At 42.5% G+C, this 23,073-nt stretch overlaps 3 protein-coding genes across 6 annotated transcripts; all 3 read left to right on the top strand.

The window, feature by feature from the left end:
• The first annotated feature begins 116 nt into the window (after nucleotides 1-116).
• tusc2a (tumor suppressor 2, mitochondrial calcium regulator a) lies at nucleotides 117-2,876 on the top strand. Its single transcript, XM_084542223.1, has 4 exons — nucleotides 117-269; nucleotides 985-1,216; nucleotides 1,945-2,065; nucleotides 2,159-2,876. The coding sequence occupies exons 2-4, from the start codon at nucleotides 1,074-1,076 to the stop codon at nucleotides 2,222-2,224; spliced, it is 330 nt and encodes a 109-aa protein (XP_084398349.1). The 5' UTR covers nucleotides 117-269; nucleotides 985-1,073; the 3' UTR covers nucleotides 2,225-2,876.
• A 2,777-nt stretch (nucleotides 2,877-5,653) lies between these two features.
• On the top strand, nucleotides 5,654-10,895 carry hyal2a (hyaluronidase 2a). Of its 2 annotated transcripts, XM_084543916.1 has the most exons (4): nucleotides 5,654-6,929; nucleotides 7,443-8,415; nucleotides 8,896-8,985; nucleotides 9,845-10,895. In XM_084543916.1, the coding sequence occupies exons 2-4, from the start codon at nucleotides 7,486-7,488 to the stop codon at nucleotides 10,235-10,237; spliced, it is 1,413 nt and encodes a 470-aa protein (XP_084400042.1). In that variant the 5' UTR covers nucleotides 5,654-6,929; nucleotides 7,443-7,485; the 3' UTR covers nucleotides 10,238-10,895. The 2 variants fall into 2 exon arrangements, with proteins under 2 accessions (XP_084400042.1, XP_084400041.1); XM_084543915.1 differs by lacking the exon at nucleotides 5,654-6,929 and having other exon boundaries at nucleotides 7,066-8,415.
• Nucleotides 10,896-11,490: 595 nt separating this feature from the next.
• Nucleotides 11,491-16,245, top strand: hyal1 (hyaluronidase 1). Of its 3 annotated transcripts, none has more exons than XM_084542379.1 (3): nucleotides 11,491-11,529; nucleotides 11,833-12,905; nucleotides 14,178-16,245. In XM_084542379.1, exons 2-3 carry the CDS (start codon nucleotides 11,835-11,837, stop codon nucleotides 14,514-14,516), a joined length of 1,410 nt encoding a protein of 469 aa, XP_084398505.1. In that variant the 5' UTR covers nucleotides 11,491-11,529; nucleotides 11,833-11,834; the 3' UTR covers nucleotides 14,517-16,245. The 3 variants fall into 3 exon arrangements, with proteins under 3 accessions (XP_084398505.1, XP_084398506.1, XP_084398504.1); XM_084542380.1 differs by lacking the exon at nucleotides 11,491-11,529 and having other exon boundaries at nucleotides 11,592-12,743; nucleotides 12,816-12,905; XM_084542378.1 differs by lacking the exon at nucleotides 11,491-11,529 and having other exon boundaries at nucleotides 11,592-12,905.
• Nucleotides 16,246-23,073: the final 6,828 nt, after the last annotated feature.

Here is a 23,073-nt window from a genome sequence, read left to right as displayed (position 1 = left end):
CAGATATACATGGAGAATAATAATTTTTTTTTTCAGAGTAGACTGTTAAATGTTGGCATTATTTAAACACAATAGCTGATACAAATTATATCCCTCAATTTAGGAAGTCATTGGGACGTTTTCGCTTTAAGTGTCCGGTAACCTCCTGTCGGTCTGATCAGCTGATCGCCTCTGTCGTCGCGCGGACCATAACAGCTAGCATTAGCCGCTAAACGTAGCAGGTAGTAAAAGTTATGACAGGACGTACTGATTTAACACTATACGATAAGGTACGATCTTTACCAGAGGCGCATTTTCAGGACACAATTTCTGGTAGTGTAAGACAGTAGCGTTGTATGTATTGACATACACAATTCCGCTTTGTGTAGCGACGTTATCGTTTAGCCTTTTAAAGCTAACCTGCGTCAGTGGTCGAAGCTAACAGGCTAACTCACCTAAATGTGCAGGTGTCGTTAGCGAGTAATTATTAGCCACTTCTGGGTTGCCGCATATTAAACGGGTGCGTTTATTGTATATAGACGGTCTATAATATGTATAAAATCATAGTCGTGTTTCTAAATATAAAGAGATGTATTCCTGGGGGTTATGAGTCATTGCTTGCGTTTAGATTTCGTTTTTTATGTGGCCCGTCTGGTTAGCCTCCGTTTAAGCTAGCATAATGTAGCATCATTATATAAAGGCAATTGATAATCCAAATCCTACATGTTTAATGGGTTTGTATGTTTTCATTTTTGGTTTTTGTGTAAATTAAGATTGAAAAGCTCGAGTTCTTGTGTCAGCAGGTTTAATTATGTAGACAAACTATTTTTACAAGGTACAACTGACATTATTTCTCAAAATGAAACTGTTTTATTTAGCATCATTTCATCCGAGTCAGTAGTCTCTAATCAAATTGTCCTTCAGGCAGCAGAGTTGGTGGTACACACCCAACCACTAGGCAGTGAAACTGAAGTCTGACATCTCTGTGCACTTTTCATCCCTCAGGTTCTGGCCTTGCTAAGCAATTGAGTGAATCTGGCCAACAACCAGACTGAAAGCTCTAATTGGAGACTAACTATGCCTTGTCTCTGAGAATGGGAGGAAGTGGATCCAAAGCCAAAGGTGTTTGGCCTTTCTCAGGCAGCGCAGGCGATTCAGGGAGTGATGGAAACGAGCAGTCCGTGGCCCGTCTCAAAGGCTCCAAGAATACACCACCATTCGTTTTTACCAGGAGGAGGTAAATAATACTTGACTGGAAACGGTGAAGGGTTGGGTCACTTACATTACAACATGTTTCTCTTCTGAACTTAGTGGTGTGTGCTCACGCTGGTTTGGCTTTATCTGCTGATCCACTTCAATACAGGAGAGTTAGTGGCTTTGTAACAACTTCATATTTCTATGATCGAAAGGAGTAAGATTGATGGGAGCGACAGATGGAGATTTACATTAAACAAGGCTGAATGGAATCAGGGGAAACTGTAGTTCATGGTCATGGCCCTTTACAAAAAGGTCACCTGCAACTAGATATTACTTGCCTTATTGGCTCAGTGTGTTTCCAGAGTTAATATTGTGGTTGCACCAGCTTAAGCCTTCACTGTTTGTTTTCATTGGAATTGCCTTCAGCTGAAGATACAGTCCCAATTAAATCTGTCCACAGTGAGGACAGTGTGCAGATTATCTTGGGTTTCAGAGGCCGGTCAGCTAAATTCAATAACTTTATTCATCCCCACTGAGACAAAACGTGCCTGGCAGAACAGAATATTACAATGAATAATCATATTAAATATTAAAATAAAAAACTAGAAAGGTACATTAGTCAGCACATAAATCTCAAACCTTTTGGTTCAGTAACTCTGGAAGTTTTGGGTGAACCGGCCAGTATCTAAGATACATTTAACTCTGATGGTGACAGCTGCACCTCCTGGTATTCAGTGTGAAACTGTTGTTTATTTGTTGTGTTGGCAGTTCTTTGTACTACGACGAGGACGGTGACCTTGCCCATGAATTCTATGAAGAGATGGTGGTGACAAAAAATGGCAGAAAAAAGTCCAAGTTGAAGAGGATTCAGAAGAATCTGATTCCACAGGTGAACTAGGGACACATTGGGGTAATGATGATAGTTGTTTTGTCCGAATTGTCAACCATGCTAAATGTCAATATTGTCCGTTTGATTTCTCAGGGAATTGTGAAGCTCGACCACCCGTGTATTCATGTAGATTTCCCCATCGTCCTCTGTGAGATGTGAGCGTTGGCTGATCTACTATGAGGTGCAGACGCCGTCTTTCCCGGTGAAGTCTTGTTCCAGTCCCGAGTGTCGTGGTCAAGACTGGACCTGTGCTCCGGAGAGACAAAGGAAAATTCAAACTGTCATATTAAAATGAGACATTGAATGAAATGTTATACATTTTAATTCAACTGTGGTCAAAGAGTGCCCCGTTCACTTAGTATCCATATTTTGACATTCACAGAAATAGTCACGGTACAGGTTGTGCTCCCACTACCCAGCTGATATGTAAGCATTCTTAGAGAATACATCAAATTAAGTTGTATTCCTCTGGTGGTTTTTTGCAGGGAAAAAAAAAACATCCTCGATGTGAAAAGGCTTTAATGGTTCATGCCTTCTGTGAGATGTTAGGCTCTGTATGTGTCTTTGTACGTGTACAGTACATGTTGTTAGTTTTGTTGGAAGGTGTGAAAGAAAGATGTGGGATGTAGCTACAGGATAGGACTAATGAAGGATTGTGAATTTTACTGTACATACGGTCTTGCTCTGTCTTGTCGTGTCTGAGTCTGTCTCAGTTACTGGAGCTCAGACCTGCACTAGTGAACATAATGTACTGTAAATAACTTCAGATTTCTTAGTTGGAAATACTTGAATAAATAGTTTACTGAGCTGAGTCGTGTGTCATGAAGTCTGTTATTGTACCCCACTCCACTGCAACATTATGACCACCTGCCTAATATGCTATAGGTCTCTGTTACACCTCCAAAATTGTTCTGACTCATTGAGAAATGGACACAGGTACACCACATGACACCCTGTGGTGTCTGGCATCAGTACACACAGGTACTTGATTAGTGAACTGATGTATGTCACAATTTTCAAGTTTCCCTCCACTCAGTGTATTTTGCTTATTCACTTGAATGTTTTGTCTTTCAGTAGAGAATTATCTTTATACAGAGTTTGACCTAGGAGGCTGTTGTCCCGTTGATCTAATGAAGGGTGGAACTTATCTCGCCCACGGGGTGTCACAGTTCTCATATTAATTCCGAGTGGAATTTGCCAGCAGATTTCAGTGATTTAACTAGGCTGAAAGCCAATGATGGTGACATACACAGGGTGTGAGTGTATGGTGGAAACGTGAAACCTTAAAGTAGGAAACATCTTGTGCTGAGGACTATAGTAGCAAAATGTTTTGTTAGCTTTGGACAGGACCAGGCGAGCTGTTTTCCAGTTTATCTGCTGCCTGTAGCTGAATTTTTACTGTACTCGCATGAAAATGACATCAGTGAATGACAAGAAGATGTCATATACCCAAAATGTATCCGTGCATTTTTTCATTTTGGGTAAAGTAGTTGTAATTTTTAATAAGAAAAAAATAAACACAATATTTTTCTACTGTATATATCTTAAAACTATTAGCTTTTAAACTAATTTTAACTGTAACCATAATTCTGACATCTTCAGACTCTTAGGCTTATTTTTGGCTTTTCCTTGTCGCCATATTGAATTTCTGTCCTGCTCAGCTGAACGGCTGCTGCATGAAAATGGAGTCAGGTTTTTATCTTCCTTGTTTTCTTTGATTATGCACAAATAAGGATTATCTATTTAAAATGAACACTTTTTTAACATGTACTCTGTGTCACCTCTAGATGGCAGCAGAAAGCCGTACTTGCTCTAACTTTAATGTGTTCATGTGAAATGATGTGTTTATCATATATGTTTACTGCTTTCCCTCTAATGATATTTCTGTGGAGTTAGACTTCCCAAAAAGCTGAAGATAAAATTAAATGTTGCCCAGGGTAAAACCTCAAGGTTGTTGGTGCCAGCTGGCGTGGTATCAAACTTTAATGGCAATGTAAACATTATTCGGTAAGCGCAGTTGACAAACTCCCATAATGAATGGGTAGGGTTTCCTCTTGCAGGCGTTCTCTGGTGTCTGTAATTGTGTGGAATGTGGTTGGGTGCGCTTTGGGCCTAGAGGTCAGTCACTTTGATGTGTTTTCTCTCCGCTTGTCTTTGAAGTCTCCCTGAACGTCCGGTCTGTATTAAAAGGATGAACCCTTTCTCGCGAAACCATAAAAATGTTCATGAATAAGACACTGTGTAGCACTGTTTTGATGTACCAAGTGTTCCCTGATGTATACAGTGTGTTTCTACGGGGAAAAAGTTGTCCATGTGGCTATGGTTGAGAGAGACAGTCATTATAAATTATCAGCAGCCTCAAAAAAGCACTAAAACATGCTTTGAATTATAAACTGTAAGAGAGAGAGATTCTCTGGAGTAATTTAACAAACTGTGTCAGTTTAAAGTAACATCAGTGCTTATAGTCTCTTTTATCCAAGTTCAGGTGGTTTATGTTACATTTTCCTGTGTTTATGGTGTGATATGTTTCGTCCAGCTAATGGAAACAAAAAGTCACGTTAAAGTAAGTTAAAGTCTTTTCGGTTATATTTTACTTCATCAGTGTTTTAACAGTACTGACGAAATTTGTCAATCCAAGTTCACCACTTAACTGGATTGCGCAAACGTATCACGATTCATAAAGTGTACAGGGGCACACAGTGAAGGTGGCAGGGCGTGTTTCCAGTTTCCCTGCCATTGTTTTCGCTTCCTGGCAATCCCTGACTTCTGCAGATGTAACGTTCCGGAGGCAGAGGTCAAAGGGAAGCCAAGCCATCCCTTTGTTCCTTTCCCTCCCTCTTCATTCACATGGGTTGTTCGTCCACTGTTTTTTTTCCTCCAACGCTCTGCGGAGAGAGCGAAAGGGAGAGAAACTGATGACATGGTGAGGTGAGTCAGCAAAGCCCAGAAGACAAACAGCGGAATCTGACACAGGAAAGAAACGCACATCCAGCCCCTCAGCTCATTCCAGTCATGTGCCCCGGCATCCTTCAGCTCACACATAGCTGCAAAGGAAAAGTCTTAACCGGCAGAGGGGATTTTTTATAAACTCACTCATGCAAGGCTGAAGCAATAGTTTTATAAGTGATACCTCACAGAAGCACTGCAGTAAAAACTGTACAGGCTCAGATTTCTTTCTTCTTTCCAACCAAGTTCGGGTTGTTAAATGAAGTTAACTGTGTGTCTGTGCATTGCCTCTGCCCTCTTTCTGCAATACTCTATCTGCTGTACTTGGCAGCAGTATGGCATGTGGTACTTGGTTACTTCACTGAGCCATTGCCGATGGCTGTCATCGCATGCCTCAGGATGCAAAGACATCTGCCTGCCAGATGCCTCGTGCCAACCTCAAAGCATTTATTATTGAACTCTGGTAAAGAAGGTAAAATGTTTGTGCAAAACTACTCTTACTTCACTCCACTGTGTTTCAAAGGAGAATACTGTACTTTTCTACTGTTCAACATTTATCATTACACTGTTTTTTATTTGAAAGATAAAGATTTTAGATGTAAAATGTATGCTCACCATATGAAATGTGAGGCATTTGTATAAAAATGTGTTCAAATTTGGTTTACTTTGCATTAAAATGATGTTCATTTCTACAGAATCCTTTTAGTTAATTGAACTAATAATACATTTGAGCATTTACTTGAGAAGGGAAGACTTACCTTATACTTCTGATTGAGCACTTGTGTGTGTGTTTTTTCTTAACAAGGATATTTCAATATTTCCTCCACCATTATTTCATATCAAGCTCGTCTACTGTTACTATTTAATGCATAAATGATGGATTATCTTTAAGTTTAGCTTGCAGTATGGATATAGGAGAATAGTAAAAGTCAGAACACTTGAGGTTAATGAGCTTTTCCTGCTCTATCAGTTTAATTTAATGAGACCTGGGAGATATTTGTATTACTGACATTTTTGCTGTTCGGCATAAGACTTTTTTTACTCATAACAGTCTAAATCTTATGACAAACTGGTTGCTATATATCCAACCTGCTCAGATCATATTCATAAAGTTTGATGGCTGCAGGATGCTTGTTAATGTACAGAAAAAGATGTTTTTGTGCTCCACATTTTACTGTATTTAACGTTATAAAACTACTTTCAGGCGTTTTCATGAATAAAATGCACATTTCAAACTAAAATAAACACTTGCCACATCAACGTATGTCAGTTAGTAATGTAGCTGAAAGGTCGTTAGTGGCTCTTATGATCTTATTTTTAGGGATGTGGCATACTGGCCCGCTGTGACCTTCTGTGGATCCTGATATTGCTCCGTACAGTGTATCTGTTTCACGGCGGCCGTGGCAAACTTCTTGGACCGACTCATTCAGCGCTGTGCCGGGAAACAAAGATCAGAGGTTGTCTTTACAAAATACAAAATCAGAGCTGTGTCACTCAGCTGACACTTTAAACTGCGTGGGGGTACTGAGGCGAACAAACACGCCGCTGTAACACATTGGATACGCTGACTGAGTTTTTAGGATGTCCGGTTTTGTTTCTCCGGTCCCCCCCTCAGTTTTTTCCCCTAACCTGAATGGAACATCCCGAAAGTAGTTTGGCTCCGAACGAGTAGCAACTGACAACATCGCAGGGGGTAAGTTCGCTTCTCTTCACCGTGCTGACCGGAGGGAGCCGAGGTTACGAGATACAAACACGGCCACACATGAAAATTAATCCCTTCGTCATTTTTTTCTTTTTTCTTTTTCTTACCCTCGGTCGTTTTGAATTCCCCCTGTTTGTTCTGAGGCATCGCTAAAACGCGGCTTAAAAGTTGCAGGCTCCTAGGGTTTGGGAATGCTTCCTCAGTCTGCCAGGAAAGGTAAGTTTATCCATCCGCAGGGAAGTGTGTTAAACTCGGCTTCACTAGCTACTTGACGTGTAGGTCATCCATTGCTAAAGAACAAAAAAAACAAAAAACACTGACTGTATTTTAATTAAAGTCAGTTTATGTTACCTGGCTGTACCAGAAAGGCTTTGGGATGTTGAAGCCCTGGTTTGAAGTTATAGTCTGCTCAGATAACTACAGGAAGATGCTTTTTGCAAACTCCTGTAAACCCATCTGCATATACTGATACCTGGATAAACTTTTTTTTGTAATAAAGTTTGCAAAAAAACAAAATTGCTCAGGTATATAACGAAAATAGTGTTTTCAATAAATAAAACACATGAAACTATTTAGTATTAATTAACTAAACAATCCATCAGGCTGTGATTGTGTCCCTAAATTGTGCAAAACTAAGTCTGTGCTTTATAAACTTTATTGATGAATGTGCAGGAAGTAAAATTTTTATTTTTTATTTTTTTAAAAAATGCATTTCAATCTGAATTATAGAGCAGAGAGTGACAGTCCTTTCTGTCAATCCACATCTGACGACATGTTGTACTGGACTCTGTCTGACTGGAAAGTACTGCTGCTGATTGTTCTGCTGCGGGACGGCCTCTGTGCTGTGGAGCTGAAACCCACGAGATGGCCGCTGTACTCCCAAAAGCCTCTGCTCCTAGCTTGGAATGCCCCGACCGAGGACTGTGCCCCGCGGCACGGCATTCGTTTTCAGCTGGACCAGTTCCAGATCGTGGCCTCACCCAATGAGGGCTTTGTCAGACAGAATCTGACCATCTTCTACAAGGAACGCTTGGGGTTGTACCCCTACTTTGAGCCAGATGAAACGCGGGTGAACGGGGGCCTGCCGCAGGTGGCTAGTCTCACGCAGCACCTGGAGGCAATGCCAGACAGCATTCAGAAGTACATTCGAGAGTCAGATGCTGTAGGTTTGGCAGTTATTGACTGGGAGGAGTGGCGCCCCCTCTGGATACGTAACTGGGAATCCAAAGACGTTTACCGCAGACATTCTTGTGAGCTGGTGCGCCAGAAGAACCCAACCTGGCCTCAAGAAAAGGTGGTAAAAGTGGCCCAACGGGAGTTTGAGATGTCTGCCAAGAAGTTCATGCTGGAGACGCTGAAGGTTGCTAAAAGCCTGAGGCCCAACCAGCTGTGGGGGTACTACCTGTTCCCCGACTGCTACAACCACGACTACAGACACACTCTGGAGAGCTACACCGGTCGCTGTCCTGATGTAGAGGTGGCTCGCAATGAGCAGCTGAAATGGCTGTGGATGGAGAGCACGGCCCTCTTCCCCTCCATCTACATGAGCTCCCTGCTGCGTTCCTCATCCTCCGGACGCCAGTTTGTCCGGAACCGCGTTAAGGAGGGGATGCGTTTGGCTTCGTCGGGCGACGGGTTGGCACGTCCTGTCTTTGTGTACACTCGACCCACCTATGCCAACTCCCTGGATCAGCTGACAGAGGTGACGGTCTAACTTTAGAAGCACTGTCGATGCTGATTCTGGCTCCTCTTCCTGCAACTTCCTTTTTTTATTATTTTTTTGTTCACTCTGGTGAAGATTAAACTGACTAATGTGTTCCTGTTTGTTGATCTTTTAGGGTAATTCTCAATCACACCGTGGCTCTAACATACGGCACTATCACTCACCCCTCTATATCAGTGCATGCTGCATGGGGCTATTGCTCTTTACTTGTCCTTATCGGCAGATGCAGTCCTTTCCTGTTCTGGTAGCAGTCAGACTCCCTAATACCTTTCATTTGTGTGGGATAAACAGGATGGGTGTTGGTCAAGTTGAAAATCTGACTTAACACCCTATAGACTATTTCCTTATGTGAGCATTAACAGATCGTGCTGCGTTCACATGCAGCTCCTGAGCCTGTTGCACAGTCAGTGTGTTTTCCCTTTGTCCGATTCTTAGAAAGTGCTGTATCATCTGTTACAGGTTGACCTTGTATCCACCATCGGGGAGAGCGTGGCTTTGGGAGCAGCGGGAATCATCCTGTGGGGAGAAGCCACTTACGCAAGCAGCAAAGTAATTATGAAACACATTCATGATTTTTGGACGAGTGTTATCTGAAGATTTGACCCGCTGCTCTTGTCAGTCATGTGTGCAGTCATTTGATACGGACTGTTGTTCCTCAGGGCTCCGGTTAACAGTGAACGAGTGGAGTCACATGGTTGTTCCTCAGATAAGCAGGGGAGATTTGTCCGAAAGGGCCGATTGGGACTTTGATCTCACATCGGGGCAATCAATCTAAAATTCTGAAATAAGTCTGATCCCTGGTGTGAACGGATAGTGCTTGCAGGAGACGTCCAAACACCTCCTGTGTCCCTCTGTCATTTCAAACAAATTATTCTCAATTTTAATGTGATTAAAATTACATTTTATTACATATAAATTGTGATGATTCCTATAAAAATGTGTTGTATTCTTCTTCAGTTTGTTTTCATTTTGGAAATGCCAGATGTGCACTAATGCCTTGTAATTTAAATTAATTGTATAGTCTCTGCTGATAAGAGCCAGTAATTCCTCTATTTGTCTCATTATATAAATATATGTCACATTTAAGGGATCCACAAGTGCATTATTTATTATAAGAAATAACAATGAAAAATAGAAAAGGTTTAACTTAATCAACAAAATTAGTATATGTATATACATTCATCACAACCACATTTTACTTTCGGGCAGGAATTAACAATTCCTTTAGTTGTCCTTTAATTAACTTACTTTTCAACCTCGCTGAGGTATATATTGAGGTAGTTGAGTATAAAAGAAATAAAGATATGTTGGTAGAAAGAAAAATAAACTTGTGGCCAGTGTGTTCAGACATAGGATCAGTTTTAATGTTTAAGAATGAGCATGTTGGTTTTTTTTTCCCCCTCTCCAGGACAGCTGCTCCAACCTTGATAAATATCTGCGGGGCACGCTGAGTCAATACCTCCTCAACGTCTCCACAGCAGCAGAGCTATGCAGCCAGACCCTGTGCGATTCTCACGGCCGCTGTCAGCGGAAAAATCCAGACACCGATGTTTACCTGCATCTGAACCCCCTCACCCACACCATAGCCAGTCAAAACGGCAAGCCCACGGTCAGCGGCGAGCTCGGAGAAGCGGACAAGATGAGTTTTCAGACGGACTTTCGGTGCCAGTGCTACAGCGGCTTTGAGGGGGAGAGCTGCAATCAGACCGACCCTCTGCACCAAAGAGGCACGGCGACTCGAAGCGGGGCGTCAGCACTCCGGTGTGTCGTCTTACTGATTGTCTCTCTGCTCTTTCGTTAATACACCACACATCAGTAGCTGCAAATTTAGGAGCACAAGAGAAGTAATGTTAGGGAGTGAAGAGAGGCATTTTATTTTATTCTTTGCTGTAAAATATGGATGACACAAGGTGAATTTTTTTAAGAAACACTGTGGAAATTGCAAAGTAGTATTGTTTATAACTTTTGCTCTTTAACTTCAACCATGGCGTGCTCGCTGGAAATGACCTTGTTTACATTTTGCTCTCGGCTTCCTCTCAGCCCGCCTTTTCCCAAAGTGTCCGATTCCACGTTTGCCGTCGAGAGGATGCTTCTGTGGTAGATGTGATGAATGACTCGATGTATGCCATATCTGTTTGGTGAAAGTTGGACATGATTATGCACTTAAGTCTGTTAATAGCACAATACATTTGAAGTGCCTTTCAACATGACCTCTCTCTGACAGCTGGTGTTTTTATGGAGACGATGACCGTATTACTATTTATTTGAATGTATTTTTAGATGTTTTATATGATGTTTTCTTATTTTTTATGTCCAAAACATGACTACTAAGTTCCTCTTAAAACTCTGCATTTTCTCCACTCTTGCTAAAAACATCAGTCTTTATGCCTCTTGTATGAAAACACAGTCTGTTTTCTCTGTTTTCTGATATTTGTCAGTAAATAAACTCCTTTTCTGAGCTTCTTGTTTGTCTCCATTTTCAATTTACAGAGATTTTTTTACAATCTTCTCAGCGGCAAAGGTTGCAGTGCAGTAAAAATTTGCCTTTTGCGCAACACGCGTTTGACTTTGTTGTCTGCAATCAATAAAAGTTCAGCTCCTGGAGGAAGTCTTGGTGCCTCAGTGCTGGTCAGGGGAGTCAAAGCCAGCTAGTTCTCAGGGAGGGACACATTTTGCAGGCTGCCGCCTCACGCCCCTTCCCCATGTAATTGTAGGGTGTCGTTAGCCTAGAGTTATTTTTTACTACTTTTAAGAGTCGAGGAAAGCGTGCACTTAAGTTTGGAGGAGGAAGAGTTCATTATGGCTTGACAGTCATTCAGAGGAGAGCTTTGTGCAGTCTTTCCAAATCGCCTCAATAAACGGTTTTATTTTTAGCGCGTCTTTTCTTGTTGAAACAGACTGAAAAGTGTGTTCAAGGCAGAGCCTGTGACTTTAAATCTGCGTGCTCCGCAAAGTTATTTGCATGTCTCTTTTTATTGGTTGGTGGAAACACTTCAGATTGGTTCCCTTTTCCTTCCCTCCTCTGCCCTGTGGTTGTCATTCAGATCATGAGACTCAGGAACGCGCTACAAAAAAACTCCAGGGGAGAACTAGGTAAGCCAGTGTTTCTAGTGTTCCTCTTTCACACTATGTTAACTTACAGCTTAATATATTAATCTAGCGTAGTTACACCGCACACCACATTTGTGATTATCTTGAAAACCGTACAGCATTTGAAACATGAAGAAAGAAACTTGGTGAAAAGTCCAAATGGAGTTTGTGAAAACTGTAAAAAACGACCTGATTTCATTTTGTTTAGTTTGACAACTCTCGCCAACTCTGTTGTGCAAGGTTCCTGTATAAATTTCATGACGCTGCTGAGTGAAATAAGCAGAACTGTCTCTTCCTTCTCTGCAGAGATGTGGTCTTTCCATCCTGAGGCGCTGCTGCTCTTTAATCTGATCAGCGTAGCGTCTGGGCTGCAGTTTGACACTTCATATTTCTCCCATGAGCCTTTCCTCACCGTGTGGAACGCCCCGACAGCCACATGCCTCTCTGAGTATGGAGTGAACCTCGATTTGGGGACGTTCAGTATCGTCCAGAACCAGAACCAAACCTTCATTGGTGAAAACATTACCATCTTTTATGCTGAAAAGCTTGGTCTGTATCCGAGGTACTCCAACCAAGGGGAGGCCATTAATGGTGGGGTGCCACAGAACTGCAGCCTCGATGAACACCTCAGAGTTGCCAGTGAAAGCATCCACACCTTTATCCCTGACAGGGACTTCCAGGGCCTGGCTGTGGTGGACTGGGAGAGTTGGAGACCTGTGTGGGAGAGGAACTGGGACAGTAAGGAGGTGTACTGGAAGGGGTCAAAATTGCTGGTGAAGTCCAGGCATCCGGACTGGAGTCCTGCTCAGATAAATGCGGCGGCACGCTTGGAGTTTGAGGACGCTGCGAGGAAATTCATGGAGGAAACCGTGAAACTGGGACAGAAGGAAAGACCAAATGGTTTGTGGGGTTTTTATGGCTTTCCCAACTGCTACAACTACTACAACGACAAACACACCGGCTACACGGGTGAGTGTCCGAGTGTGGAGATAAAGAGGAACGACGAGCTGTTCTGGCTGTGGAACGTCTCCTCTGCTCTGTACCCTGACATCTACCTGAGCCTCCAGATGCGAGGCCTCAGCAGAGAGGTGCTCCTCTACACCCACCACCGTATCCAGGAGGCCATAAGAGTCGGGGCCCAGGTGACTCCACTGGCACCGCCTGTGTTCCCCTACGCTCGCATTGTCTACACCTACTCTCTACAGTTCCTCTCTCAGGCAAGTGGCAGATTTTTAAACTGCTCGCGTTGTCATGATTATTATAGCTCACGTCTTGTTTTCATCTTGCAGGAGCACCTGGTCTACACCGTCGGAGAGAGCGCCGCCTTAGGATCAGCAGGGCTGGTGCTATGGGGCGACCATGCCTTCTCCAAATCTCGGGTAACGTAATTGTCTTGTCCGCTATATAATAACGATAATGTTTTAACATTCATACCTGCATACACTGCAGGTATCAACAGCAGGGTAGGTGGCTGTGGCTTAGAGTGGGTTGCTGTTCTTGGGCAAGAACCCGAAATTGATCCCAGTGGCATGCACCTTGCACGGCAGCTGCCGGCATTGGTGTCTGTGAATGAGAAGCATTGTAAATTGTTTTAAGTAGAGATACTCTTTAAAAACGCAGACTATTCGCCATTTATGAGTCTGCTCGGATCTGCCTTAGAGTCATTTGACTTAAACCACAACCTTTCTCCACTAAATTCTGTTTTCTGATTTATTCAGCACATGCTGCGGATAGTTTCCCTTAATCTGGCTGCTGCTTGTTGGAGAACTTTAATTAAAAGAGGGATGTCCTGAGATCAATTGTAGAGAAGATTTAAAGATTTCTCACTACTTAAAAACAGAAGAAATTTGAATATACCGATTTTGAAGAGATTAAAATATACGTTCGACCTTTGTCAATCCACTGACGGATTACACATTTGTGTTTTTCCATTTATATTCCTATTGTACGAATCTAAAGAGACACCTTTAATGTTTTTGTACACTGTGTTCTGTGTCTATGGTAATCTGTGAGTCACACACAAGGAAACCGGAGACAGACGTCAGACACAGCCCTGATAAAACCCGATTCAGTCGAAAACATGCTCGTCTCTGTGAGAAAGTGTTGTGCAATGTCTTCTGATTTTGCACTGAAGCCAGCCCGTGTTGGTCTCACTGTGTTTGTTCTCAGAGATATAAATATTAATTGTGTCTTTTAGAATTTGATGTCCTGTACTTTGGTGTTCATTTCAAGATGTGTCTGGTATTATGCTGTAAGTCTTTGGTTGTCCAAGAAAACTGGAATTGGGAATATGTTCAGCTGCAGATTCAAGTATGTGCGGCAGCAGTACGGTGTCTATGTCAATAACCTGCAGTGGTTTTGTTGCTTATTGAGTTATTGGACAACATCTTAGCTTTAGAGCACAAAGGAATCCATTTATACACAGATGAAATGTGTCAGTTTTCATCTTATTAATAGGATAAAAGCAAGAATATCCAATATCAGCTAATTTATTTGAGAAAGATAGAGTACAACGTGACTGACACTTGGCTCAGAGTACTATTTTGCACTCATGACCTAGTTATTTTTTCAGTTATTGTAATCCATACAAGAAAATGAGTCACGTGAAAGCTTCTTCGCTTCGTCATCTCCTGTTCCCTCCCTACTTTCAGGCCACCTGTGATGCCATCAAAGCCTACATCGATGAGACTCTGGGCCCGTACCTGGTGAACGTGACGTCAGCGGCCATTCTTTGCAGCCGGACCAGGTGCTCGTCTCAGGGGCGGTGCCGGAGGAGGGACCCGAGCTCGAGGGCCTACCTTCACCTCGACCCTGAGGCGTGGAAGGTGGTGTCCGAGGAGAAGCCAGGAGGAGGAAGGAACTACAGAGTTTTAGGAGAGATGTGGGCGCACAAGGTAAAACAGATGAAGTATGAGTTTCAGTGCGTTTGTTACCCTGGGTGGACCGGAGAGAGCTGCTCCAAGCGAATTCAGGGACCAGACATTTCTTGAAGGAGGTAAGCCAGAGTCAGTACTGGTCTAATAAATACTGACACTGCTTCATGAGTGCATGTGGTCTTCTGTAAATGTAAATCTTTTAATCATTGTTCGGATAATGAATGAGTTACAAAATTACATGAAACTGCTTGAGATTTTAGTCGTGAAAACGAACTTTAAACATTTGTTACTTTGTGTGAAGATTGGTGGGTTGACAATAGAGTTTGACACTAGATCAACCTGGAGAGGAAAGTTGCTCTTAGAGTTTAAGATGTTTACATACGAGATGATTTGGAGGCCAGTTATAAAATAAAGTTAAAATAAATAAGTAATTTACAGTGTGGTGTGGAAACTTCAGACCTTGTACCTTGTGTTGAATATTTTTTCCATATCCATTCTGGTCTCGGTTAAAAAGTTTTCCAACATTGTTTCCCACCTTTTTTCTCTAAAACTAAGGAAATACTTCTGCACATAAGACAACAACACGTAAAGTAGCCCAACTCTAACTAAATTAGGAGGGAAAAAGACATTAAAAGACACGTTTTAACTGAAAGAATAAAACACAAATTCAAAGCTCATTATTTTTGTTTGGCGTTTTCTACCACAAGTAGAAACTACTGCTGCCTTCAGGCTTAACTCGGGACTCGGGAACTCTGACCTTATCGAAAATTTCCCCTTACGAGGTCATGAATACAACAAGAGGAGGCTGTTTCCATGTGAGTATAGGGAAAAACATGACACCATTTGAAGGCAGCATCTCGTAAATTATGGTTTAATTATTCGATGTATGATGCTCCCAACACTGGACCTGCTTTCCTTAATGTCATACTTAAATGTCTGCTGTGGGGGGAAAAAAAAATATAGCATCATTATCGTTTATTTTTTTTTTAATGATCTTTTTGTGTCTTTGTTTGATCGTCATCAGTGGAGCGAGATGGGAGGTGAAGGAAGTAAAGAGGGGGGAGATGGGGGGGCTGCATGCAGCCAGGCAGTAACTGCTGTAGCTTCGGTTAACGGGGCGCCTGCTCAGTAGGGACGCCCCAACATTATGTTTTTATGTTTTGATTTTTCAGTGAACAGAAATTTATTTGGGAGAAATGTTTCCATTGCTCAGGGGCTAAGTTTCGAAGGGCATGTATTTACCTTGTTTGTTTCCACTTTATGCCACTTTATACTTCAAGTGTTACACATATTCCCAGTGAAATGTCGTACATTTTAATCCTCAACATGTGTTATATTATAGTTACTGCTATCTCTTGTGTGGAACGTACTTCCAGTTAAATCTGACTCACACTTCCTGATGAATTCTTTAACTTTTGTACTTTGCATGGCTCTTGTAATGACATGTGTTTACTTGAAATTAAAGCATTTGAATATTTTTGTAACAATTTTCTGAGGTGATCTTTAATATTGACTGTAAACTGATTAAACTCTCGCCTTGTGACTCACATACTCAGGTTTTGGGTTTAAATTCCAGCTGTTGGTTATTTTGTTTTGTCCAGCAGGTGGCGATGTGGGACAGCTAACTACAAGAAAGGCCCCAGCCGTCAAGGTCAGAGTTCTGGGTGCTTCCTAATCACTGACAAATAACTGTAGATGAAAAGCCACTTTTGAATCAGTGTGTCAGATTCTGATAAGTTTATACCCCGGCTCTGCAGCAGCCGGAGCGTCTACAATTAATTAAACCCCGCTCCGACGCAGAACCAAAGGGAGCGAAGAGAGCGTAAGGTGACCTTGATTGATTTACGAGTGGCAAGAACAATGTTGTCTTATCTGATAGCCACCACGGCTCCAAACTGGTGTCACTGGTAGTAATTTCTCCTTTGTCCCCCCCTTGGGATGCGGCGGACTAGAAGAACAGGCTCCCACGAGGCCGTGCCGCTTCCTGCTTCCGGCTTTATCGTTGCCGGCTGGATTGTAAGGAAATGAGCAGGAGATAGAAGCTTCTCTGAAAGCGGCGAAGAGATATCGGCAGCTTTTTGACCGTCATTATGAGTTTAGCTTGCAGCCGTTTTCGGAAAAAGACAAACTGCGAGAGTTGACAACCTAAAATCCAAAGAAGAAAATGCAGCCTAATAATGCTGCATTGTTTTGAATAAGCCTGTTGCATCCATTCTGGTTTGTGAGAACGACATTTGAACTTGAAATTCAAACCATGAAACCTTGCACTTGACATTTCACAGCGGTTCAAATCAGCAGTTCAAAATCTCACCTCTAGTTTTATTCCGTATGAGCAAACTTGAGAATTACCCCTCGGTGTCTTTACATTAACATTCTGATTCTGTTTATCTGCTTCGAGTGGTCGTCTCCGTTTCCTCCGCCCTCTGTCAGGTCTGGCAGGCCCTCTATTTCTCTATCCTCTCATCTCTGCATTTCTTCATTTTGGCGTCTCGCTCTGTCACCCCTCCATGGTCACGTCTCCTCTCTCCCCGCTGCTCGGTCTAGAGATCGTCTCGCTCGCTCTTGGTTTAATAACTATTTTGTCACGCTCCGTCTCTGTGTCCTTCAGAGGAGTCGACTCTCTGATCAGGTTTCTTAAAGATCTGGTGCACACTTGTTTACATGATTTATGCGAGTGTATGTGTCACCAGAGCCACGGAGTTGTGCATTGATCAGACTGTTAAACACAGGATACTCACCTTGAAGATGTGACTTTAAGGAATAGTTGAGCACTTATCCGGTGGAGAATGTGTGTACGCTAAATATGAAGCTACCAGCTTAGCATATGGACTGCAGTCACTGGGAAACTGCTGGCCAGGCTCCATTGAAAGATCAAAAAAAAGACTTGTGTGATGAAGCTACATTGGCAGTGGGAGGAGCTTGGGTCGGATGGATGGGTCAACAAAACATCTAACTCTACCACAGAAGATTGCTGTTGCAACCTTGTTAGTGGAACCTTTTGGTCAGGTCAGAGTTCACAACTTGTGCTGGGGTTTTCAGAGATGGATGATAAGTTAATATACTGTGATGTAGTCCTATAGGTCTAATATGTTGGAGAAAAATATTTATATATCCAACAGCCTTAGAGTTTCATTATGCCTTTTCATTTCCTATGTTAAGTTACACAATCAAGTGTTAGCCTTAATGGTTTCAAAACAGCAGCATTTCGTGTACACAACTTCCCAAGTCGTAACCACAAGCTGACAAGTTTCATTTCAGCGCAGCAAGTGGTTATTACTGTAACCCAGACAATGCAACTTCTTTTTTCCTCAAACTATGACCATTTCCCACCACTAACCAAGAAGTGTTTAATGTTTAATGTCGAGACAAACTTAAACCACAGCAGTGTAAGCTTTTTACTTTCGAAATAACACTCACATGCTGTTAAAACTAGCATTAGATCATAAAATGTTTGTTGTGTTTCTGACCTGCTGTTACTTGATTGGGAGCAGTGACTTATTGGTTTCTTTAAGACTGAACTATTAAAAAAGTACAACGTTAATTTGTGATCTTTTCACCAGAACCGCTGGTCTTTGTCCAGAAATGTTGCTCGATTAATGAAAGCTGTAAGCAACATTCAGCTTTTTATCACAACAAAGTAAAAAAAAAAAAAAAAAGGAGCACAAGATCTTGTAGATGAATTCTGCAAATGATAAACAGCGACTTTTGTGCAAACTGGAATTACACGACTCTGAAAGCGGCTGCTTTTGTGAGTGAGCGGACTAAAAACTGATTGAAAGTTGCCTTTGAGTCACCTTTTATCGCATCCCCGTGTAAGTAAATGAAATCAGAGCAGTGGATCGGAGACGTGAAATGAAAAGGCAGAAAAGGCGGAGCTGGTGAGGAGGTCGCGGCGTCCTATTTCTTTGGAGATGGAGCTCTGATATCTCTCCATTGTCGGCTGGCAGAATCACTACCGGGTCACATCCTGCAGTGGTGCGCCGCATGGCTGGATGCAGAGGTGCTGAGGGTGACTGATGTCTTTGCACTTAAATAAATGTAAAGAAAAGGTTTGTAGGAATGCACAGCAACAACTGATCACCGTGTGTGTTTCATGTTCGTGTGTGTGTGTGTGTTATTGCGGATTTGCTTTCTCTGCTGTATGCCTCCTGATGAGAGGTGACCTGACACACTGTCACATGTGACTTATCGTGCGACGGGCGGCACTCTGCTCAACCCCGGCTCTCGACCCCATCAGAGCTCAGAGAATATCGTTTAAGAGCGAGAGGAAACTCACATTCACACACTTAACTATACAAAGGTGGCTCCTGCCAAAGTCACACAATAACTGTGTGTGTGTGTGTGCCCACGAGCCGTTCAGGTGGAAAATTGCACCACCCAATCAATCGCTAATAGAAAGTCTTTCCTCCGGTAGAGGCCAATCAAAAGCTCACAATGTGCCTTCTCCTCAAAACAACGGCCAATCGGTTGCTCACAAACCTCGTCGCTGTCATGTTGATCCTGATAAAATGCAATTATTCTCAGCTTTCATGGACTCACACTGATGACATTGGGCAGTGACGAATGATGACGATAAATAAATAATAAGAAAATAAGTGAGGGAAGGGAAAAAGAATAAGCGCCCCCCCTCCCTCCAACCCTGATGCCCTTTCAGTTTGTAATTAATTCAAATATGATTTTTTTTTTCTTTCCTGCATGCATATAATCCATTTTCAGCATTTTTTTCCTCCTTCATTTTAAAGGATTTGATCTTGGCTCATTTGAATAAACATTTTGCTCCATATTAGTCGGGGTAATGAAGTGGATCTCAGAAGAAAAATGCTTTTGTTATGAGAGCGGAGAGCGCGGTGGCACAAAAGGAGAGTCACACTGGTCAAGTCAGCAGGGAAATTGCTGATTGGGGACCAGAGTCAGTCGTCAAACGCAGAATACCAGCAGTGATTTGCAATTTTGTTGGCATCGTTTGAATGTCGAGAACGAGGAGAGGGGTAAAATTTGCTTAAAGTTTGTTGGGGATATTAAAAAATTCAAAAACAATCGTGCATATACTTTGTGCTTGGTTCTTTAACAGTTGGGCCAAAGACGTTTACTTTTTTTTCAGGTATGTTCATGTGATACTGACGCACCTCAACTCTTTATCGACATCAGCAAATCGAGTTCCGAACATGCTCTTTTGAATTAAGAGTGACTATTTAAGACTATAAAGTGGACCTTTTTGCTGAGCTCCTTCAAAATCTCACCACTCTTTTTTTTGAAAAGGCTGCTCTTTGCAAAGTCTTTTTTTTTTTCTACAGTAACACAAAGCAGAGCCTTTTAAGACACGCTTTTCCCATTTTGACGTGGGAGAACTTGACTGGCACCCATTGAACTGAGCTGTGACACCCGCTGGGAGCCGGGCCTTATCACCCGACATCAGACCTCACTCGCTGAAGGAACGGGAGCAAAGCCAGGTTTCAAAAAAATCCTGCGGAAACCGTTTAAACAAGACAGAGGAGGCGTTAATGGCAGCATATTAATGTGCATCAGTCGCACATGGGTTTTTTGCCCATTGCACTATGTTCACCCTTTACGTTCGGACCTTGTTTAATCAAGTCACATCCACGCGGTCGTTCGTACACAGGGAAGGCAGAGGCAGTGAGAAAACTGATGTGTTGATATCTCTGTGTGAGTGAAATTAAAGTTCAAAGAGAAAAACGCACCTTTCCAGACGCCTCAGTCTTATTTCAGATGTACAGTGTGCTGAAATGATTGTCTTCTTATCGTGTTTCTGATTTGAGTCTTGAAAAACTTAGCTTGTATTTGGATTAGATGCATTGTCGGAGATTAAACTTCCAAAAGAGAGCAAGAAATAAGCACAGATGTGAGATTTTATTTAACTTACTCACTTTATATGATTTAAAAATAAGGTCAATAAAGTGGTGCAGCATGTGTGGCCATTTCCTGCCTCCGGAAAGCGCTCCGCTCTCTCCATGATCTCTGAACCTTAAGCATATGAAGTGTGATTTAATGGCATTCATGAATCCTATTTCACTACATCTTAATCGACTGTCTGTTCCTCCCGTTTTGATTTTCCAACTCTTTATTCCATAACCTTTTATTGTAAACAACAGAGCGTGCAGGCCGTGCACACACATGCGCAGCAGGGAGGCGCCCACGCATACGTACACTTACATGAATTCAAGATTAGTCCGCAGGAATCAGGGTTTGCTGGGTCTCAACAGAAATGTCATGGTGAGTCGTAACCTTTACTGGAGCACGTTATCTGCTCTGATAGCGTGGCCGGGCCGGGACGGGGACCAACGCGATGCGATTGGATTTGAAAGGTCCCCATCCAAGTCATGCCCACCGGCTATCTTGCTGCCACAGTTCAGCAACACCAGCACTACAGCATGCCTGCAAAGTTCCAAGGATCTGATCTGTCCCACTGTATCTGCATCTCCCCCGCCCTTAATTAATTAGCTGTGGCTGGAGAACAGCAGCGGGGTCGGCGCTCTGTATTTGACACGACATGATGTATGATGTGAAGGAACAAGACACAGAAAGGAATGGTAATGAAAAAGTAATCCATCTGACGTGTCTCAGCTGCTCTTTTTTTGTGTGCTTAAATGGTAGGATAGGAGGGGAGTAGGATGTGAAAAAAAGGATGTCGGGGGAGAAGACGAATGTGGTAGGAGTTATTAAATGCAGATCTGTTTGCAGAAGTGCTGACATGTGTATCTGTCACTACGGATCGCGAGTTATGAACATGACAAAGCCAGCTCCTTGCTTAAACCACAGAGATCAGAGCGCGTCCTTGATGTCAGCTTGGACAGACAAATGGAGATTGGCATTACATAAAGCGTGCTACGTTTAAAAAGGCTGCTGCAGGGGTGTTTTCTTCCATCCTAACTACTTTTTTTTTATATAAACAAAAAGCTGCACATAGCAAATACGAGCAAAGTTTCCAAAGCATTGCAGATATAATTAATTTGCATGTTTTCTTATCGCTGTGACCTACTTTCAACTTCTTGTCTCCTAGGGGAAACGAGTCTTGCAGCCAGGTGAAACACAAACACACTCAGAATTAAACATAAAGCAAGACTAGGAATCCAGAACAGGCTCGCAAAAGAAGAAGCTAACGTGCTAATGTTTAGCTGTGACACGGTTTGGCATTTTTGCATGTTAACATTTCTGTAGCACTAAAATCAAAAGTGAGGATGATGTGATTAGGTCTGCTGGTATTTGACTAGACGTCACAGTATTGGAAAAAATCAACACCCTTTGACCCGGCGATGGTGAAAAACTGAAAACCTCAGTGTCAGCCTTCGTAGAGGAAAAGTCAGGGGATCATCTGTGTCATTAGAGTTCATCATCAGCCGACTCTGAATGTCTGAATCATGCGTTGTGGCCATATGATACCTGCTAGTTCACTATCTATTACAGGACAGAGTTGGCTAACACGATGGTACTTGAGCCTACGATCTACTGATGAAACAATTGGGATATTCATTTATGTTCATTATTAAGAACTTGATGTCAGTGGTGACATCCCTTGGGGGAAATGCCGTATTAATTTACTGCTAATGTAATCTCTGTAAACAGATATGTGAATATAAATGCAGAATGTCAGCTCATCCTCAGACTATAGCCGATGGGGTCTCAGACTGCAAACCGAGCATTTCCTACTGCTGCACCTTCATGTTAAATGCATGGACCGGCAAAAACACAAGCTGAGCTGTATCAAGAAGCAGGGAATCTACAAAACAAAATTCACTGATCAGGCATAACATTATGACCACCTTCTTAATATTGTGTAGGTCTCCCTTGCGCCTCCAAAACAGTTGTGACTCATCAGAGAATGGAAATGGGCCTTCTGAGGGTGTCCTGTGGTGTCTGGGAACGAGATACTGTTAGTGGGGGGCTTTGGGTCCTATGGGTTGAGAAGAGGGGCCTCTGTGGATCATCCCACAGATACTTGATCAGTTTGGGATCTAGTGAATTTGGAGGCCAAGTCAACAGCTTGAGTTGTTCCTAAACAGTTTTTGTGTGTGTGTCTGTGTCAGGTGCCTGGTCTGGTCTGAGTGGGTGGTACATGTCTAAGTAACATCCACACGAATGCCAGGTCCAAAAGTTTCCCACCAGAACATTGAATTGTCACAAGATGGTCAATGTTATTCACTTCTCCTGTCAGTGGTTTTAATGTTGCTGCTGACCGGTGTATTTGAGGAAGCGATGGAACAAGAAGGTGCAGCCACAGCGCGCTGTTAGATGAAGAGCTGCACGCGACAGGCTGCGCACCTGCAACCAACTCCTTTCACTGTGTCCCGATGTTAGCCGACTCATGCTGTGTGCAGAATAAAATCTACTCGCAGTTGATCACCAAATAACTGAAAGCGTCACCTCCCACTTTCATATCTTAATCCTCATCCTGAGCAGTTTGATAAAAGAATCTCTCACCCCTTTTTAGACCTGGTCTTTTATAGTCAACTCCACCCAGAAGTGAGAATCTTTAAAAAAGCCTTTAAAAAAAATCCTTCTCCTGCTGAAAAGGTGAGAAAGATATGAAATAGTAACTATGAAGATAATCCTCCAAAGATACATATAATTGCACAAAAGCCCAGATTAAATACTGTTCTATCGGATTTTATTGGACTAAAACACTTACTGATTAATAATAATAACTAATATTATT

This window comes from Chelon labrosus (genome assembly GCF_963514085.1).
Source record: "Chelon labrosus genome assembly, chromosome: 4".
NCBI lineage: Eukaryota > Metazoa > Chordata > Actinopteri > Mugiliformes > Mugilidae > Chelon > Chelon labrosus.
Note: the sequence above shows the minus strand (reverse complement) of the source record. Positions and strands in the feature narration are given on the sequence as shown.

What these genes read in the sequence shown, in the direction of transcription:
- tusc2a (XM_084542223.1), top strand. Translation starts at nt 1,074, where the DNA reads ATGGGAGGAAGTGGATCCAAAGCCAAAGGTGTTTGGCCTTTCTCAGGC. An exon ending in TTCGTTTTTACCAGGAGGAG is followed by an intron (nt 1,217 to 1,944) that starts GTAAATAATACT and finishes TTGTGTTGGCAG; the next exon opens with TTCTTTGTACTACGACGAGG. An exon ending in AGAAGAATCTGATTCCACAG is followed by an intron (nt 2,066 to 2,158) that starts GTGAACTAGGGA and finishes TTGATTTCTCAG; the next exon opens with GGAATTGTGAAGCTCGACCA.
- hyal2a (XM_084543915.1), top strand. Translation starts at nt 7,420, where the DNA reads ATGCATTTCAATCTGAATTATAGAGCAGAGAGTGACAGTCCTTTCTGT. An exon ending in CCCTGGATCAGCTGACAGAG is followed by an intron (nt 8,416 to 8,895) that starts GTGACGGTCTAA and finishes CATCTGTTACAG; the next exon opens with GTTGACCTTGTATCCACCAT. An exon ending in CCACTTACGCAAGCAGCAAA is followed by an intron (nt 8,986 to 9,844) that starts GTAATTATGAAA and finishes CCCCCTCTCCAG; the next exon opens with GACAGCTGCTCCAACCTTGA.
- hyal1 (XM_084542378.1), top strand. Translation starts at nt 11,784, where the DNA reads ATGACGCTGCTGAGTGAAATAAGCAGAACTGTCTCTTCCTTCTCTGCA. An exon ending in ATGCCTTCTCCAAATCTCGG is followed by an intron (nt 12,906 to 14,177) that starts GTAACGTAATTG and finishes CCCTACTTTCAG; the next exon opens with GCCACCTGTGATGCCATCAA.